This window comes from Ovis canadensis, chromosome 11 (genome assembly GCF_042477335.2).
Source record: "Ovis canadensis isolate MfBH-ARS-UI-01 breed Bighorn chromosome 11, ARS-UI_OviCan_v2, whole genome shotgun sequence".
Taxonomy (NCBI): Eukaryota; Metazoa; Chordata; class Mammalia; order Artiodactyla; family Bovidae; genus Ovis; species Ovis canadensis.
Genome location: NC_091255.1, coordinates 41,907,520 through 41,920,780, shown reverse-complemented (window position 1 = coordinate 41,920,780; position 13,261 = coordinate 41,907,520). Strand labels below are relative to the sequence as shown.

At 49.0% G+C, this 13,261-nt stretch overlaps 2 protein-coding genes across 5 annotated transcripts in view; one reads left to right on the top strand and one right to left on the bottom strand.

Annotated features, from left to right (window-relative positions):
- Positions 1 to 16: 16 nt before the first annotated feature.
- Positions 17 to 9,646, bottom strand: ZSWIM7 (zinc finger SWIM-type containing 7). Of its 2 annotated transcripts, none has more exons than XM_069603442.1 (5): positions 9,494 to 9,646; positions 7,556 to 7,577; positions 6,554 to 6,656; positions 2,439 to 2,543; positions 17 to 1,175 (listed from the first exon to the last, which is right to left on the bottom strand). In XM_069603442.1, the coding sequence occupies exons 1-5, from the start codon at positions 9,582 to 9,584 to the stop codon at positions 1,059 to 1,061; spliced, it is 438 nt and encodes a 145-aa protein (XP_069459543.1). In that variant the 5' UTR covers positions 9,585 to 9,646; the 3' UTR covers positions 17 to 1,058. The 2 variants fall into 2 exon arrangements, with proteins under 2 accessions (XP_069459543.1, XP_069459544.1); XM_069603443.1 differs by having other exon boundaries at positions 2,404 to 2,543; positions 9,494 to 9,636.
- The window catches only part of TTC19 (tetratricopeptide repeat domain 19), a 29,528-nt gene continuing 25,613 nt past the window's right edge, over positions 9,347 to 13,261 (top strand). The window contains exons 1-6 of one of the 3 annotated variants that reach the window (XM_069603434.1): positions 9,347 to 9,911; positions 9,991 to 10,103; positions 11,419 to 11,529; positions 11,955 to 11,993; positions 12,716 to 12,772; positions 13,068 to 13,129. In XM_069603434.1, the coding sequence (XP_069459535.1) occupies positions 9,743 to 9,911; positions 9,991 to 10,103; positions 11,419 to 11,529; positions 11,955 to 11,993; positions 12,716 to 12,772; positions 13,068 to 13,129 (551 nt within the window). In that variant the 5' untranslated portion in view covers positions 9,347 to 9,742. The remainder of the gene's footprint in view (positions 9,912 to 9,990; positions 10,104 to 11,418; positions 11,530 to 11,954; positions 11,994 to 12,715; positions 12,773 to 13,067; positions 13,130 to 13,261) is intronic. The other 2 variants (XR_011259847.1, XR_011259846.1) reach the window with 2 other exon arrangements.

Sequence of the window (13,261 nt, the reverse complement as noted above, 5' to 3'; positions counted from 1 at the left end):
CACACCCAGGCCTGTCCTGAGTAGAGCCTTGACAGGTTTTATTTGCCGCACCACCACCTAGGAGATGGCTGTGCCAACCACAGAAGCTTGCGCCATTGTGACCTTCCACACATTCATTCCTTAGCACCTCCTGTTTCCGGGGTACAGGGTTGGGAGTACCTAGGCTGCAAGACCATCCACTTCGCCTGTCTGGTGGCTGGCTCAGCTCCTCCTGCAGTAACCCTGCAAGGACGTGAAGCCCCAGAGAGACGGGAAAAGCCTGTCCTAGGATCCTGTTCAGCTGTGGATGGTTGTCGCTGGGGGAGGTGCCTGTCCTGTCTCAGCTCCGTCTCGTGTTCATTTCCTTCCATCACAGCTCCTTTGCTCTCTCTTGGGGTCCAAAAGAGTCCCATTCCTCTCCCGCCTCACAGCCTCTGGAGATCTGCCTTTTCTCACTTAGCCTGGAACACCCGGCAGCCTCTCTGGCTGCCTCCCTCACCCGCTTGTTACGAAGCTCAGAAATGCTCTGAGCAGACCTGCACTTCCTTGTTCTAGGTGCTACCTTTCCAACAGCACAGCCTATTTAAGCAACTGTTTTGGCCTCAACACTGCAAATGTCTGGAGCCTGCTGAAACCAGCACCCCAACGTCTCTATCTGCTGCTGTTGTAGCCACATCCCTGCTCTGACCTTTTACTGCAGACTTTCTGGGCCCAAGAGAAAGAACTAACGCTTGCGCATCTAAACCATCGTACTGTCTCCTCTCCCATTCTAGCCTCTTAAGGACTTGGACTTTGTTTGAAAATCTCCTTCACTGTGGATGCGACTTGATGTTAGGCTTTGGAGTCTAAGATGCTTGATTACATTTGGAAATTTTTTACTCATGGGGCTTGGAGGCTGGATTTTTCGCGAGGGCTTCATACTGTATACATGTCCTGGCTCTGGAGTCCAGGGCGGAAGGGGACACTAATGTGAAGTCTGGCCCATGTCTCCTCCACGTGAACCACGCGTGACAGGGCGCATGTGTCTCTGGACAGGACTTCTACTGTGAAAGATGGTCAGTGATGCTCCGTCTGCACTGTTATGCTTCCTGTGTCTTCTCCGCTGACATTATGTCAGTCAGTTGCTTGTCGGAGACACTCAGCTGCTGACAGGTCCTTGTGACCTGACTCAGGTAAACTGCCAAGAGGTGCTTGCACTAGGACAGACAGTACACAAGCCAGTTAGCAACGAGGAGGGCTAGGCTTCACGGAGCAGGAAAGGAGCGAGGCACACACACCAGGGGCCTGGAACCCACTGCCTAGAACCGCAGACCAAGGTTAGACAGGTGTCTACTTTCGAGGAGTCCGTGTGGACAAGGAGGTTTTATCAGTACTTGGCTTGCTGTTTGGGGCAACAGTGTAGATCCAGCAGGGACAGGTGAAACCAAGTGAAAACCAAGATAGGCTCTTTATGTCAGTCCTAAATTATACTACTTTCTTCCTTGCCCTCAGAAAGCTGTTAACAGCAGTGGCTAAGGTTCTTCAAGGTACAGTGTTGCTAAGAGCATCTCAAGGATTATCTCATTTAAATCTGACAGCCCCCTGGGGTACAGGGCTTATCTTCAGTCCTTAACCACTGGACAGCCAGAGCAGGGATGGCGGGACCCTCATTGTCTTGCCTGTCTCTCTCTGAGGCATGATCTGTGCTGGACCTCACACCATGGGGCACACACCACTCTAACCCTGGACCTCACACTGCGGGGCACACCACTTGGGCTGATGAGGGCCTGGCTCCAACCCTGTCGTTTTTTAGGTGAGATCACTGAGTTGAGCCTCCCTGTCAATGGGAAAACCCACTTGCCACCTGCTTCCTGACAGGTGTGACAACTGTGTAAAGAAAGGAGAGTGTGGGGCGGATGCTGTAATTTTCTTCCTTGGCAAGACTGGAAAGATCGCTCCCCGCCCTCAGGTGGGGTAGTGGTTCTCCTGTGGACTCGGGACGGATGTGAGGAGGTCTCATTCCTGCCTGACACTCTGGGCTCCTATGAGATCGGCCGAGGCACCAACATGCTTTGCTGCCCCCGGTGAAAGTCAAGCGAGGCTGAGTACCATGCTGTCCAAGGGCAGTGGGAGAAGTGCCTCGTGGCTGGAGGTCGGGGCACACACACTTGCCAGCATCCAGTTTCGCTCATGTTTTTACTGGGCCTGATAACTGCCCAGGTGCCAACTCTTGAGGATTACTTGCTGCCTTCCTGAAACTTCATCTCTGACCTTTTAAATTAAAACAAGAAACTGGCATAGTTCCTAAAATGCCCCTGTGTTTTGGGAGGGTAAAGCCAGAATAGATGACTGACTAAAGTCAAGGACAATGAACTACTGTTTCCACACAGAGTAAATCCCATGTAGGGTGCAGAACGAGGTTCCCAGCACCCCCTGCCCCTTTACCAGCTCGGCCATGGCCGCGGCCCATCCGTCCTCACCAGGAGGCTGTCCCCCTTCCTCAGCACGGAGAAGGCGAACGCCGGGCACGAGCAGTAGTGGCAGGAAGCCAGACATGTGTACGTTCTCCCGGAGCTTCCAAGCACCTGGAAAGGGGAGGACAGGTGGAGTCAGACCTGAAAAGGTGAGCGGGGAAACTGCTATTCCCTTTGAATGTACCTGTGTGAGGGTGCAGGGCTGTTCTCCGAGGGCCTACCTGCCCACGGGATCCTCCTGCTGCCTCAGTGCCCTGCCCTGACACCTCCACACGCAAAACAGAAGCGTCTCAGGTAGGCTGAGCCCTCCATACGAACCGCTGTTTCTCCGCCTGGGGATTCAGAGGGTTGACTGGAGAGACAGAGAAGGCTCCCCACACTGTACTTGTTTCTCAGCCTTTGTAGTTATTTCATAGCATGTGTGTGAATGTCTAAAGCCTCCACCATACTCCTAGCAGGAGTCTGAGGACAGGAAAGGCCCAGTGGGGAGTGGGAAGAACACGTGGAACAGAGACTCCTTTAACGGGGTGACTCAGCTGCCATGGGGAGCGGCAAGTCCAGGTCTGCCCACTCACCTAGCAGGACGGGATGAGGGCAGGGACCTGGGAGGGCCGGCAGGAGGCCACGTTCAGAGCCAATGGCCTTGCTGTCAGTCAGGGGACACGGGGGACCCTGTGTTTGGAGGGTGGCTGTACAGACCTGGAGAAATGGCTTGTCTCCGTCCTCACCCCCAGGTGCCAGAGACAGCAAGTGGAGGGCTTCGTTCCTAATGTCCCACTGGAGTAAAGTTACTATCCTAGGGACCTAGAGACCCCCTGCAGTGGGTCAGTGACAGGGAACTGCCCCTGGGGGATGTGCCCCAGGGCATTCACGTTTGTTTCAGGCTCTGAGATGACAATCTACATAGAAAAAAGGAATGTCAGTGCTCCTAGAATTGTTTCCTGTTTTCCTCACACAGGTAAGACTTCCACTGAAAAATAGCAATGTTGAGTCAGGTGTTGTCTCTCCAGCATTTCGCCTGGTACAGGCATGTCGCTATGGGTTTTTGTTTGCCAAGTCAGGAGGACTCCTTGGGGGCTGCAGGATGACCAGAAATGGCCGGTGACTGGGTAACAGGACGCCTACTGAACCCATCACACATTTCAGCCCCATTACAAACCGGACATTAAAAAAGTCACACCACACATTTCCAGTCCTGAGGCGCTGACCTGTTTTAACTGGTGAGCGCTGGGGGTGCGAGGAGGAGCTGCCCTTTGCCGAAGGGAGAGCGTGAGAGCAGACTAGTTCGCACTCAGTCCCGCAAGAAAACCCACCAACGTCCGGCAGGGACACCAACAATTCTTGGGTCTCTAAACCATGACCAATGATTTCTTCTTCTCTCTAGATTTATGGTTAATTAGGCATAAGCCTCTGGGATTCCACACAGACTACTTCCTCCTTATGGTGGGTCCCCAGACAATTACTCTCTGCATGAGGCTAAGTGCGTGCCTGGCCACTCAGGGGTGGGGAGAAGTTCTGCAGAAGTTCCCTGGCTGGGACTTAGGGTGTGCAGCCGCCTAAGGCGGTGAATACGGTAAAGAGAGTCATTTCTCAGTTGGCTTCTCTATCTAGAAGTGGACGACTAATGAACCTGATAATCGGGCAGAGATCTGAGTCAGATGTGTTTGGAGCTGGAAACTGACCTCAGGGACTGTCTAATTCACCCTTTGCGGAAAAAACCACCTCCTCTTACAGGAAGTGCTCCAAGCTCGCTCAGTTGGAGCCAGGAGTGTCAGTCCCAGAGGGGAGCCTTTACAAAAGGAATGCAGGCAGGATGATACTCAGACCCAGACTGGACTTGCCCACACCTCCTGGGAGGAGTCTGCTGCGGCTGCAGTGAGGCTCTAAGGAGACTGGCCCCCTGGACGGTCATCCACCCACAGCACAGTTTACTTTATGGCTGCTCCAAGCCCTCAGCATCCGTCACAGTGGTGAACTGTATACGATTCACCGTTCCTTGAGTTAAGTGCCTCTCGGAAAGAGGCTGATATGTCCCTGCCCTGTTACATACAGGCTGACTATGTGACCTGCTTTAGCCGGTAAAGTGTGACTGGCCAGGCAGAAATGTTCAACATGGATACCTATGATATCCTGACTTCTCTCTGCTATGAGATCCACAATGTCCCAGACACAGGCTGCTCCATCGCCTGGGATCCCGGGCCACGATGTTCTGGATCAAAGCTGCAACTGACTCTCGATGGAGATGGACAGGGAGTGAGACATAAATCTGTAGCTTTTAAATTTAGGGGTCATTGTTACAAATATAACTTTATAACTATTGTTACAAATATAACCTGACCGATGCGTCCCCCTTCCTAGGAGGACTGAAGTTTATCAAAAAGCAACTCAGGTGACAACATGAATGTGACTTCAGGGTAATTACCACCACACCTAGAGGAGGTGAGACTGTTAGAAGGTCGACCTATGGAACGATAACTAGCTGGGTAACAAGGCAACATCTAACTCAACCTTTATCATCATCTCACAGAACCTCTGAATTAAGCCAAATTCCTTCCATATTACTATATACAGTGAAACCACTGAGGTTAATTGGAGGGTGTCTGTAAGGTTTCTACAACCTCATTTAATTCAAAGTCCAACACAATTCTAAGAACTTTGCATTTTTATGATAAATAAAGCAACATGACATAATACAGAATGTGAATGATGAAAACTAAAACAAGTCACGGTGATCGTGGGAGGAATAATAAGTCAACGATAACTGAAATATTGCCAACACAGTCTTTGAGATTTTAACTAACAGCAAGATCATGCTTGTGTGGGTCAAGTGTTCTGCTGATGTTGGAACTGAGACAAGAGAATCTGAAACTAAAAGACATGGGAAAACTCAGAAGCCCTTTTTGACAAGGGTATGTTAGCTACATAAAACCCCAAAATAAATACACTAGGAAAGAAAATGGAATTCCTTCCTCAGGTACAAACAACATCGCTTAAGAGTTCTGATTCTTAATCTATGATGTTCACCAACAGAAAATTCTAATAAGCAGCCTCTTCTAAGTAAATACAACACAGAAGTTTTAACTGCAGCATTCAGCACTAATCACCCCAGCTTACTTCAGGCAGAAATGCACGAGGACGTGCCAGCTGGCTGCACCATCCTACTGCATGGAAAAGTGAGTTCATGGGCCAAGCCATCCATGTGCCCGAGAGGCTTTGCTCAGTCACTTGCTAAAAATGAATCACCATGGTCTCAACTCTGAGACAGTCATAAGTAAACCAGAACCCCAAAGCTCAAAAGTTCCACCTTTCCTGGTCTTCAACAAGGCCTGGATCTCATACAAGAGCTGATGGCTGCTGCTTCTACCCCTGCCAAACACAAAATTTTGGAGACCACTGCCAACATTTTTATTTCATTCACAAGATCCCCTTCTCTGAATCCCAGCTGGCTTACCATGTCGTGGCTAAACTTGGGGTTTGGGGGGTGGAGAGTCTGGCCCGCTGTTGACATAGACAGGCAGGACCGTCTGCTAGCTATACAACCCTGCTGCCATAGGGGACTGTTAATTTTCTGCATCTCAGTTTTCAGCAAAATATCTTTCCGGGCTTTTGGTAAGAATTAGCAATACATGAAAGTAATTTAGAGTCTGATAGGAGTCCGATTTGTACTTTACAAACCTGCCTACCTTAAGGTCTGCTTGAACTAAGGTCCAAGTAAACTGCCCACATTCAGCACAGTGTGGCCTTCGTGAATGCTTCCAACAGTTCTGACAGATCCTGTTAGATAAACCTTGACATGTGAAAGGACCTTAAAATGCATTTTGGCTTTTGCTTGTAAGCAAGAGACAAGGAACAGGGTGATCCCTGTAGTGTTAAATGACAGAAAGGGGAAGTTGGCTGTGATCAGCAGACCTGGGCAAAGAGCCTCCCTGGATCATTGCTGGTTCCACACGCTGCTCCCAGGTGGGGTTAACAGGCCACATCTATCTGACTGTAACTACTCACACTCTCATTTCACTAAGTTGGGTCAAGTCCTTTCAACTGTCCACCAGCTTTCATACAGATTCATGAAACATTTGTCCTAAGGGGATCTGGTTGAGATTATTCCACCTCTGGGTTTCTACCTGGTAAACACGCCTCCCGCTGGGCGAGGAGATTAAGGTGACAGACTGGCGGTCAACTAGGTCCAAGGCTTGGACGGCTGATGAGCCGAAGACAAATTTCAGCCTGGGAAGGAGAGGAGCCTCAGGTTAGATGATGGACTGAAAGCCACCTCTCTGACTCGACCCGAAGGATTACCATCAGCAGCTTCTGAAAATTTATTTTAATTTGGAAAAAAACATAATACAGCAAAATCCACATAATCGACCGCCCAGAATAAATGTTAACATGTTGTTTATAAAGAAGACTCTTTATATGTCAGAGGCCTTCCTGTTCTTCCTCAATTTCTTCATTCTCAAGGCAACCACACACATTTCATATTGTTTTTATATTTTACTATACACAGTATATATGTGTATGTGCATACATACACACACAAACATATATACATATGGTGATGTTTTCTAAGTTAAAAACATGAACAGTATATTCTGGGCTTTTTGGCAACTTTTTTTCCCATTCAGTGTGCTTCTGAGAATGATGCACATATATATGTGTGTGTGTGTGTGTGTATGTGTGCATGTATATATATACATAAACATATATTTTAAAATTTAACTTTTGGATAATATTCTAGTGTATGTACCTAGTACATTTTATTTCTTAAATACGCTTAGCCTCTCAGGAAACAGGCCTCCCCAAGCAGTGTATGTGTAAGAGTTGTTGTTCAAGGGTCAAATGTCCTTCTCTTTTCATGTGTTAGTAGTATAAGAGTTACACCTTTTAGAATAATGTTAAAATACAGTGGCACTTAGGACAATAAGGGAGTGCCTTGTACTGTCAAGTACAGTGCTGGTTATTCACTTGAGACAGATTTTTAACAATCACATCAATAAAATATTATTCCTAACTTAGTAAGAATATTTTCTAAAATAAAAAAAGAGTTGATGTTGAAAGAACTGGCCTTTAAAAACACACATTAGTGGTTTATAAAGAACCCCAAATACAAAAGGATATATACTTACGATAACAGATGCTCATCAGGAACTGTAAAACAGGAATGGAAAGTAAGTAAATTGTGTTAAACCAGTGACGAGAGACAAAAACATTTTTAAAAGGATATTATAACCAAAAAGACTTATGTGTAAGATGGTGAACTGAACCTATGCATCAAATTTTACTCTATTCCACTAAACAATAATACAAGAATTTTCTAAAATGAATAAACTCTCAAGGATGAGGACAGGGAGAAACACAGCTAAGATATGTTCAAAAATTATTTACAAGACCTGAGAAAACTGAAACAAGTTAGCAATAGGAGAGCCAAGCAACAACCTGATTTGCACTTCAGACTCTAATACACTCACTCCCTAAAAAAAAAAAAACCCCTCCAGAAATTGGTGGCACCAGATGGCTCTGGAGTGGGAATGAAGCAGGAGGGCTAAAATAAGACTGTGAAAGTAAGTTTAAGTTGGAAGGTAGTAGAATACTACTTTAAGATGTCTGAGTAAATATTTCCAACATATAATTCAATAACACCTAGCCAAACTATCAATTAAGTCTCAGGACAGGAGAATATGTGCTCTATAAAATAAGACAGTAAACTGAGAAAAAGAAAACTGTACAGTATACAAAACATTAAGGCTCAAAGTAGGTAAAGGGAATTCCCTAGACAGTAATGGTGGGGGAGATCTCAGGAGAGCACCCTGGAAGCTCTAGAAGAAAATGAAATGGACAAAACACCTCAGCATCTTGAGTAGAGGATTCAGAACACTGCTAAGAGTTTGAAGTTGAATTATGGATGTGTGTGTGTTTGTGTTAGCCACTTAGTCATGTTTGACTCTTTTCGACCCTATGGACTGTAGCCCGCCAGGCTCCTGTCCATGGAATTCTCCAGGCAGGACTACTGGAGTGGGTTGCCATTTCTTTCTCTAGGGGATCTTCCTGACCCAGGGATCAAACCTGGGTCTCCTACATTGCTGGCAGATTCCTTACCATCTGAGCTAAAAGGAAGTTATTGAATTAGGGATAAACATATAGAAAAGTAAACAACCAAACAAATGCAATCATGACAGTTTTGAGAGGAAACAAAAAGTTACAGTAAAGAAGTAGTCATCACTTACTACATGGCTCAGCTGTGACTATATTTTACATCATATAAGTGTAAACTCAGAATACTGATCTAAAGAAAATTATCGTCGAAGGAGGGGGCTCAGGAAGAGTGTATGACTGTCTAAGAACAAAGATTTTTAACTAGAAGAAAATGGCTCTGAAAAACGTGAATCGGTGATAGTAGTCTCTATGAGCCCCAAGCCTCAGGGGCGCCCCCTTCAAGACTCTCACACTGTGCTCTTCACACACAACCCTTTCTGGCAACCAATGTTTGAGCTGTCAACAGACTGGTTTCTCCCCCAAGCTTTTTGGGATTAGAGGATGTTCGAATACCTGGCTCGCCTCATCTTTTAAGCACATGTACTGCTTTAGATTTAACTGAAATGAGAAAAGTTGGCTTCCTCCTCTCAATTCTTTAAAAAACAAGTCAAGGTAAATCCTTTTCAAAGTGCGGTCCTTTGCAAACAAACGCCGCCCAAGTGAACCAGCAAGGTTCACTGAAGCCTAACCGATGTTTTGGATGGTCATTCAGATGGCGGCGGTGGCGCCAGCTCTAACGGGGACGCGCTCTGGCCCCGTGCGCTTGCGGCCAGGGGAGTCTGGTCACAGAGCGTCCTCTGCTGGTCAGAGGAATAAAGGCACAGCCACAGCGTCCAGACCCCTCAAGTCCTGCATCTGGGGCCCTGAAACAGTCACTCGTGCACAGAGGTCAGGAGGGGAACCGTTTGGAACAAACACAGACCGCGGGAAGGAAGGGCTACAGGCGAGTTAAGAGGGCGGAGACCTCCCCAGTGGGCCCGGACCCCCGAACCCCGTCCCGCCGGCGCTGCTTCCCGCGCCCCCGCCCATACTCGGCGCGCCGTCCCGCACAGCCGCCGCCATCTCGCTCAGCAGCTCCTCCACCACAGCTGGTAGCGTGAGAGGCCCAGTCGGAGCCGCCATGGCGGTCCCGCGTTCTCCGGGGCAGGGGAGGAAGGCGAGGTGACGTAGACTTGCGTCCCGGCGCATGCGGGCGGTCCGGCCAGTCGGCGGGCGTTCGGCGCCAGGGGCGGGACTTCCGGAGCCCGTGGCCGCAGTGCGCAGAGGACGCTCTGGGGGCCATGTACCGGCGTCTGGCTGTGGGCCTGGCCGGAGGTCTGTTGCGGGTGGCGGAACGGCGGGGCCGCTGCTACCCGGTGTGCCTGCTGCCCGGGCCGCCGGGAGTTCGGGCGCCGCCGTGCCGAGGGGCGCCGCGCGGCCGAGGCTCGGGCCTACTGCCGCTGCTGGCAGGTGAGGGGTGCAGGCCGGCGGGCCGGGCGGGCCGGGCTGGTTGGGCTGAGCACGGTGACCTCAGTGCCCCTTCCTGCAGCGCTCGCCTGGTCCTCGAGGCCCGCGGCGGCGGAGCAGGAGCGACGGGGCGCGGGCGGGGCTGCAGCCGGGGACGCCGAAGCCGAGATCATCCAGCTGCTGAAGCGAGCCAAGGTGAGGGGCTGCAGCGCGTCCCTCGACTACGGGGACCCGGGTGGACGGAGTCGTGGGGTCCGTGCGTCGGGCGCAGGTGGAGGCGGCGCTGCCGGTTGCGAGGTTGCGAGCGCGGGGAGAAGTGCGCACAGGCTGAGGGGAGCGAGGCGGGCCTCTTCTTCCTGAACGTTTTCCCCTCTTCCCGGGGTGCCGGGTCTCCTCCTTTGCGCTGACCGCCGCCTCATGCCCAACGCGTCCACCCGAGTGCCCGCACACGGCAGGTGCGGCCCGCATGCCAACTCTATTTGAGGCTTCAGCTGACCCAAACGAACCTGTGGTCTTAGGCACCCCTCCGACCCCTTCCCTCAGTACCTCTTCTTTTCTGTAGTCTGCCCCATTCTGAGAACTTGTGTGGTACCTACGTACCACCTCCCATATACCAAGAATCCAGCAACGAATTTTTGTATTTTGCCACCAAATCCAAAATCTCGAACCTGTCGCCTCTTCGGTGTCTCCTCCTGTCGCCCTGGCCACGCTGCCACAGCCTGCAGTCTTGTCTGCCCTGTTGCCCCCTGCCATCCAGGCTTGACAGCAACTGGATCATTTAAATGTAAATCAGCTGGTGTCATTCCGTGCCCACAAGCCTTGATTGACCCGTCACAGCGTTTGTGGTAGAACCCAGACTCCTTGCCCTGGCTGGTGAGACCTATGGTCCCACCCCATTGCCTCCCTACTTGGCAGCGACAGTCACCATCAGTTGACATCTGTTGACTTTCATTGTTTGAGTGGTTCTTGAAAGTCCGTTATCTTCAGTCTGTAGCACCTTCGCTCCTTCCCTGCTCTCTGTTTGGGTCAGTTTCCCCCATAGTTCCTTCCTTAGTTGGCTGTTTTTCTTTTTACCTCAATTTAACTGTCGCTTCCTTGGGCGGCTTCTCTTGACTCCATTTGAAGGAAACCCCTTGTTCCTTTGTCTTGCCTTTCTTCGCCTGTATCATTGGTTGTGATTGAGCCCCACCTGTCCTGCAGGAAGAGTGGAGGAGGATGTAGGGCCAGCAGCTCCGCTATAAGAGCTCGTGAAAAGTGCTCACAATCCTGCTGCCTGTGTCAGCCAGTGTGCTATATCTGTGGCCATGCGGAGCTGCAGGGGAGCCCCTCTCCAGTCCCCACTGCAGACACCATGCCTTTGCAGAGCAGGGATTCAATAAGTGTTTGAGGAATGAATGACTAGCTTCCCTCTGTGTACTGGGACACGTAGCCCATACTCGCTTCTGTCTGGCGGTGCATGTCTCTGTTCTTTTCGTGTTTCAGTTTCTTTTATTTTGTTTTCTCTTTTCAGTTATGCATCATGAAAGATGAGCCAGAAGAGGCAGAGCTGATTTTGCATGATGCTCTTCATCTTGCCCACAAGAGTCACAACACGAAGGCCATTGCTTACACTTATGACTTGGTAACTCCTCTGACCAGTCTGAGCCGCCGCCAGTGGTGCAGGAGAAGGGCTGTTAGTGTTCCTGATTAGTATTCCTGACCTGCAGGATGTCTCTCTGGGTTTTGTTTTTACTAAGTTTTCTTTAGCTTTCCATTTTTTTACCCTTCAACTGTCACCTGTAAGAAACCTCAACCCCAGACCGAAAAGAAACAGTTAACATTAATATTTGTGTTCTCAGTGAAGAGTGGATCTAGAATTGTTATCATCAAAGTCTATGCACGTACTCTCACCCCATTGCTGAACTTTGCTTCTAGCAGATTAGCAACAGTTTCTGGACTGTTTTTTTAGATAGAAGGTGAAAGCAAAGGGGAGTTTTCAGTGTAAAGATTTTGAAGTAAGTGGAAACAATGCTTTAAACTGAAAAACAACTTATAATCTGCTTTCAGATGGCGAACTTAGCATTTATAAGGGGTCAGCTTGAAAATGTAAGTAAATCATGTTGTAATGTTGTGAATTTGTGAATGGCTAGCTTCAAGGGACCTCTGCACATAAGGGTACAGGCAAAGCTTCTGTAACAAAGAGACCCCAAGATAAAGTGACTGAAATAAGAAGGAAGCGTATCCCTTTAATGCATTAGTCCAGAGGCGGCTGAACCCTGAAGAGGGGTGGGCACTTCTACCCCATGAAGTGACCCAGGAGCCCACATTCCTTCTAAGATGTATTCTCGCCTGAGTACGAGCACTGACTCACCTCCAGCTGTGGGCAGGGAGAGGATGGAGGGCCAGCAGCGTCCTTGTGAAGTACGCTGTTGAAGCTGTTTGTGTAAACTGCGTGCATCTCTTGGCCGCAGCCTCCTCATATGATTACACCTGAAATGCAAAGGAAGGACCCTTGACCTAGTGGAAGCTGAGGAGACTGTACCAGAAAAGGGTAGTTTGCAGTCTCTGCCACAGTGGGTTTGGGTGGGAAGTTGATCTCTGAAGCTGGTTGTACACATCACAGAGTAGTAGTGTGGTTTTCAAGTAGTAGTAGTAGTTTTCAAGGTGCCCAGAGGATGTGGGGTCCCGGCATTTTAGTCTTTTTCTAACGCAAGGTTACCTTTCTGTATATGTGTTTTTCAAGGAATGCTGCCTCAGACTAGTACTTAGAATGCAGGGTCATCTAGATATGGGGCCCAAATAGAAAAATCTCTTCCTTATGTTTTTAGGCAGAAAAACTTTTTAAAGCAACAATGAGTTACCTGCTTGGAGGGGGCATGCAACAGGTAAGGACATTACATAATATTGCATCCTAGCAGAGGCAGTTTTCAAAATAGCCTTATCTCTTAGAAACTCCACCCAGCCCCCACATGTATTTTGACCAAAAAGTTGGGATTTTTCCCCCTAAGACCAGTATAAAAACTGCCAGTCTTTCACTCATGCAGAAGCATGACGCCTGATTCCTGCAAAAGCATCAAGACTATGGCTTTCAGGGTGTAGTCAGTCTAGAAATGAATCTGAAATACTTCATGAGGAAATTTTATTTGTTACGAACTAACTTCCTTTTTCTTTTCCCAATAGGAAGACAATGCAATCATAGAGATATCCCTAAAGCTGGCCACTATTTATGCTGCTCAGAGTAGGTAAGTGTAGTCAGAGTCTGGGTGGGCTATGGTCAGAAACTGACCCTGGGGTGTCACAGTTTTCATCCTACTAATCACCTGGGTATCCAAAATCTTGGTTGTCACCCTCCTGGTGTCCCATCCCTCATCTTT